The following is a 5871-nucleotide window of genomic DNA, read 5'->3' as shown; positions in this document are numbered from 1 at the left end:
GCTCCTTTCTTACATTTATCAGCAAAAGCACACACAGACCTGCTCCATTTCATCTGCAGTGATCTTTTAAGATGTATGGAAGGAAGAAACCTCATTAAACTGCCACTGAACGTTTAGAAGGCAGCTGAAAGATAATATCAGACTGTCAGTTCAAGTGAAACAACTGAATTAAAGTCATAAAAAAAAAAAACATTAAGTAAACAAATGTATTAATTTTATTTTATATATAAGCTTTTAATTGCATATATGTAATACATTAAGGGTAGGCTGCAATATAATTATTATATAAACCTTTATGGGAGCAGAGCCATTGTTTTTGGTACAAATTGCAACTCTGTGTGAAAAACTGATTAACAGTGTTGCAAGATTGGGGGGTCTTGAATTTGATTTTGTGGGTAAAAATGGTTTGGGTGGGTAGACAAAATTTGGGCTGGTTTGGGTCTGTAATGTGGCCAATTTGGTTAAAAAACTAAACCAAAGTGTGCTTGTAGTGCATCCAATCAGTCACCTTGATATTACTAAACTGGTGCTGATGCTGATGTCACCTGCCAATCACGGGGGATCAGCAAACAGATGTGATGAGTTTATCTACGGCTCTGGACGTGATGTTTCATGACTCATGGGTTTTTAGCGTGATAAGGGACCTGATAGATTGAGAAATATAGCTGTAAAAATCAAGTGAATCCAATGCCAGAGTGGCATAAATACTGGTAAAGAGTGGGAGAGGGACTCGCATTTTTTTTTTTTTTTTTTTTTTTGGAAATCAGTTTGCGATCTTTGAATTAAACCCATTCTAGAGCAGGTTAGCTGTGTATTTAAACCAATCCACATTCTTGAGGACTTTCAGCACTAGGCTTTTTTTTTTTAGTACAAAACGCCACTTCTATTCACTCCCTCAAGAATAACACAGAAGACCAGCATTATGTAAATAGTTTAATTGGACATTGAGAAATCATCTAACTGTAAATCTGAGAACAGATTTTTGCAGTATTGTAAGCATTCAGTGGCTAAGATACATTGATTTTAGGGGAAAACAAAATGATAGTTTAATCCAGTTTTTATGAGTGTATTGTACAGAGATGAGACAGACTATAAGGACTAATTCTACTAATGCTTCTGATTTCTGACATGTTTTAGTGTAGATGGGACTGTTGCTGCATGTCTAAAAGAACTGGTTCAGGTTTTCAGCTTTATTAAATATACAAAAATGCAGGAAAAAAAGAAATAAAAACTATAAGTTAAAATATTCAAACATTGTAGTACAGAATGATTTTTAAAACAATATTGTTTTTAACAATATGTACAATATTAGAAGATTAAAAAGTTAAAAAGATGCAACAATTTTATAGCAAAATATCTGTACATTTAACAAATGTTTTTATTTTATTTATTTATTTATTTATTTATTTTTTTGCTTTTAAATAGACTTTCACATCACACGAAATGTGGATTTTCACTGGTGCAGGTCATTATAGAACCACACAAGATTCAGTTTATATAACGCCTTATTTCCCATTGTCTGACCTAGAATGCATAAAACAAGCCCAGTCACAACAACCGAATTCAATGAGGAACCTGATCTTATGATCTTGTGTATGTAGTGAAGAACAAGTGCCCCAGGGAAGAGGTTTGCCGTAGTGCTCAGCGGCCGTACATCACTAATACAGGAAATAATAGCAAAAGTGTTTAATATTCACGAAGGAATATTTTGTGTTCAAAACAGCATCTGTCGATTACCACAGACTATATATTCAATCCTCTGTGTATAAAACACAATATTTAATTTACCTCAATGCACTTCCAATGGACGTCTGTGGGGAAAGTGTACTAGGACGTACTGCACTCATGTTTTTGTCAAAGCACTTTTTGAGCCGTTATAGTTCAGAGTCTACCGTGGACTTCTGGTTATGTTAATGTAACTCTGGTAAACTTCTGGTAAAGTCACCCAGTTATGGTCTTGACAGGACTGTTATTTTGCTGGTTATAAGAGAACATTGGTTTTAAGACAGACAAGAAGTATCTTCTTCTATTGCAATATAAACAATACTAATCTATTACAAGGTAACAGATATGTTACATAGGAATTTAATTGTGGTGCTTTTAGCATTCTTTAGACCTGGGACAGTCTTGTGCACGCACTTCCTGTCGTGTACACATGCTCTCAAGATCACAACACATTGAAATACCTCTACTATCAGACATCGAATCATCTTAAGTGAGGAATGTTCTTAATATTGTTATCTTTGGCCGCTGTGTCGCACCCTGCAACATCTTAAACCATCAACATTGCATTTTTATAACTTTTACAAAACTTTTTCAAATGCTTCTCAGGCTGTTTTCCATTCTGTTGGGCTCTATCAAGACAAGAATGTGAACAGCACTCTAAAAACAGGCTCTGATCAACACTACAGGGCTTCTTTTGGACCGACCAGATGATTCGGAGAACACACGCCTGGTCGGTTTGATCTGTGGCGAAAGCACTGGAATGTAAGAGGACTTTTACAGGTCCGTGATACAACAAGTGTTGGAATAGTTTTACATTCGGACACTTTCTTAAGAAAAATACTCATCTAGCCATACAATTTAAGCGCCATAAGAGAAAAGACAGATTAAGACACCATTTGTAACATAAAAATTCACAGAAGACACATGTACAATTCAACACCTGATGGGACAGATGTTAAATGTAGGCACTTGGCTTTCAGACCTGCTGTCATCTTTATCAGTCCTTCATTATCTTGTTTCCTCCACCACTCCATCCAATCACATCCACTCTGCCCTCGTCACATGACCATCTCTGCACTGTTGATTGGCCGCAAATTCTGATCATCAAAACGTCTTCGAATGCTCCTCCTGACGGCGTCGGCACGCCTGTATGGCTGGTTTCTCAGATCTGATGCAGGAGGAACAGAATAAACTGATGTCAGTATTTGAGTTTAGATCATCTGGACATGCTGGTGGTCAACTGGGCAAAGCAGCTTGAGTTTTTACTGGATTAAGTACTTCATTTTATTTCAGCTTCTGAATTTAATGCGAATGGTAGCTATTGAAGTTTGCCTATTTTTAGAAACGTGTTTTCAACAAGGTTGTTGGGAAAACACTCACATTTGGCCCCAAAATGTATTTTTGAACTCTTCAAGTCACGCAATAAAATGTCTGAATGTCACTGCATTACATGATAGTGTGTTATCTCGTGCTCAAACACTGCAGGAAGTTCATCAGTTTAGTTCTACGACAACGACTTTTAATGAACTTGTGTTTAGAGGTTTTAACAGATGTCCAGTGTTCCTGTACAGCATGGCACGACCAATGTAAGGTCATGGGTTCAAAACCCACGGAAGCCAGGAACTGATCAAATACATTCCTTAAATGCAGTCTAAGTTGTTTTAGATAAAAGTGTTAGCTACATGTACATGTGTAAGTCGATTCTCCTCAAGTTATCTTAGCAGAGTAACCACAGAATCGATTAACCGCAAGTGCTGCAAAGTTAAAGTAGTAATTTTAAGAGTCCTCGAAATAATTATCATAACACGTTCCTTGTAATACAGATTAATATAGCTATATTACACAATACTGCAGTGATCTGGCCGCAGGTAATCAGAGCTGTTCTAATACTGATGTGGAATACACAGCAGTTCAATAGTCAAGAAGTGAATTCAAAGACAATTTACTTTTTAGATACAATATTGACAGCTACTTTGTCAATGAAAATAGTTTAAACCTCATCGGTCTGAGCAATTCGCAATACTGTTTCTGAATATAAAATATGTTTAATTTATATAGCACTTTTCCAAAGCTGAAAGCGCTGAATGAATCTGCATCCTTGAACAAATTGTTTTAAATTAACAAGTCAATAACACACTTATGACTGTCTCATATATATATATATATATATATATATATATATATATATATAGATTTTTTTTTTTTTTTTGGACTATAAGTCGCACCTGAGTATAAGTCGCATCAGTCCAACATTACGTCATGACGAGGAAAAAAACATATATAAGTCGCACTGGACTATAAGTCGCATTTATTTAGAACCAATAGAAAAACATTACCGTCTACAGCCGCGAGAGGGCGCTCTATGTCTTCAGTGTTTTAAATAAATTAAAAGTCAAAAAGTGAATTGATCTTAACTGGTTCTGCCACCAATGAGATTGCTCACTTAACATTTGAATTGTCTGTTTCAGTGGTCTTTTGTAAGCTGGTCCTTGCAGTGTGATATGAGAAACCCTCCACCTCCCCCAGGTCCACCTGTCTAGATCTGCTGCGGGATTTATATATGTTTATTTATGCAGCAGCAGCAGCATATCTTAAATGCTCACAGTACTTGCTCCCATCAAGTCTGCTAAGACCAAATACATTATCATCTGCATTATCTATATCCATTGACATGCTACAACTATACCAATCGGCTGTCGTAATTGAATTGTATGAATTGTAATTTACATTTAATGCAATTACATTTTTAACGCACTCACATTTTTAAAGTGTTAATTCATTTTGGGGTCAGTGTTCCTACTACGAAAGCTTAACTAGGCACTAATGAAGACTCAACTATCTCTAAGTGTGGGTCAGTTCAACGTGAGACTATGTAGGCAGAGTCTCTGTGTCTCAGGTCATGGCATCACCTCATCAAACGAATTCACAATTTTACAAATCAGTTCAACAGGGTGATCTACATGAGTACCTGGAGACTCGGCCCTTAGGGGTCAGAACTCAATAGGTCTGATGTGTGTTAAGTAGAATGAGAACAGAAAAAGATGGCTTTTGTATTCAGTGTCAAAAGCCACTGATCTACGATGGATGGATGAAAATGAAAGACAAATAATAATAAAGAGAGAGATGCTTGCCAGGTCTGAGTAGCATCCACTGGGGTACTACTGGAAGAGTTCCTTACCCTCGAGTGCACATTGGGAAATTTAGTAATATTATTCTTCTTTAAGGCTGAGTGGAGAGGAAACAAAAATGAAGGTTAGATCAGAGCAGAGTGGACTGGACGCAAGGGAGCCAAGCTGCCCAGGGCTCAAAGAGGAAAGGTCAAAGGCCACAGGCAGGCGCTGGAGGGGGTTACTGAAGCTCTGCTGAAACTGCGGTAATCAACTCAATGACTCAAGCTGCTCTGCACAATGGCTCCAGCGTCCAGACACAGCAGAGTGATGTCTGTGTGGTCACTTCTCATGTTTAAACAGTGAAACCAATGACGATGTGTCAAGCCTCCCAGAAGTGCATTGTTATAGGCCAGAACGAACAGTAAGTGAAGCTCAAGCAGTCATGGTGAAAACTAAAAGCAATGCTGAATCTCACAAAAACATGTCCTCCCAGTCAAATTTCATTGCAGTAATATATATATATATATATATATATATATATATATATATATATATATATATATATATATATATATATATATATATATATATATATATATATTATTATTATTATTTTTTTTAAATTTATTTATTTATTTATTTTTTAATTTATTTATTTATTTATTTTTAAGGTGAAATAGGATTTGGCTGCTTTGGTGAGATTTAATCCTACATTTGGCTACAGAAGTAAATCTGAATGAGAAATGTCATTCACCCCGTGCAAATGCATACAGTAAGTGAAGCAAATGAATAGAACATGCTTATACGAGAAAACCATCCCAGCATGCAAGTGCAACACATGTGGACACACATGGACTCATGAGATATTAGAAATTACCCATCAGAGCAGGAGAAGATGGAGGAAGAGTGAGAAAATGCAGAAAACCAGCATTATGTGAATGGTTCCAATATTCAATGACATTATATACTACATATAATCACAGTGACATGGACAACTGAACACATGAGCAAACTACAATGTCACAAACCATGCCCA

At 36.4% G+C, this 5871-nt stretch overlaps 1 protein-coding gene across 4 annotated transcripts in view; it reads right to left on the bottom strand.

Moving 5' to 3' along the window:
* Positions 1-920: 920 nt before the first annotated feature.
* Positions 921-5871, bottom strand: part of LOC128020200 (formin-like protein 2) — a 61719-nt gene continuing 56768 nt past the window's right edge. For 2 of the 4 annotated variants that reach the window (XM_052606912.1, XM_052606914.1), the window contains one exon: positions 921-2893. In XM_052606912.1, coding sequence (XP_052462872.1) covers positions 2784-2893 — 110 coding nt within the window. In that variant the 3' untranslated portion in view covers positions 921-2783. Of the gene's footprint in view, positions 2894-4856; positions 4951-5871 lie in introns of those variants that run through there. The other 2 variants (XM_052606913.1, XM_052606915.1) reach the window with 2 other exon arrangements.

This window comes from Carassius gibelio, chromosome A9 (genome assembly GCF_023724105.1).
Source record: "Carassius gibelio isolate Cgi1373 ecotype wild population from Czech Republic chromosome A9, carGib1.2-hapl.c, whole genome shotgun sequence".
NCBI lineage: Eukaryota > Metazoa > Chordata > Actinopteri > Cypriniformes > Cyprinidae > Carassius > Carassius gibelio.
This window is presented reverse-complemented; position numbering and strand designations above follow the sequence as displayed.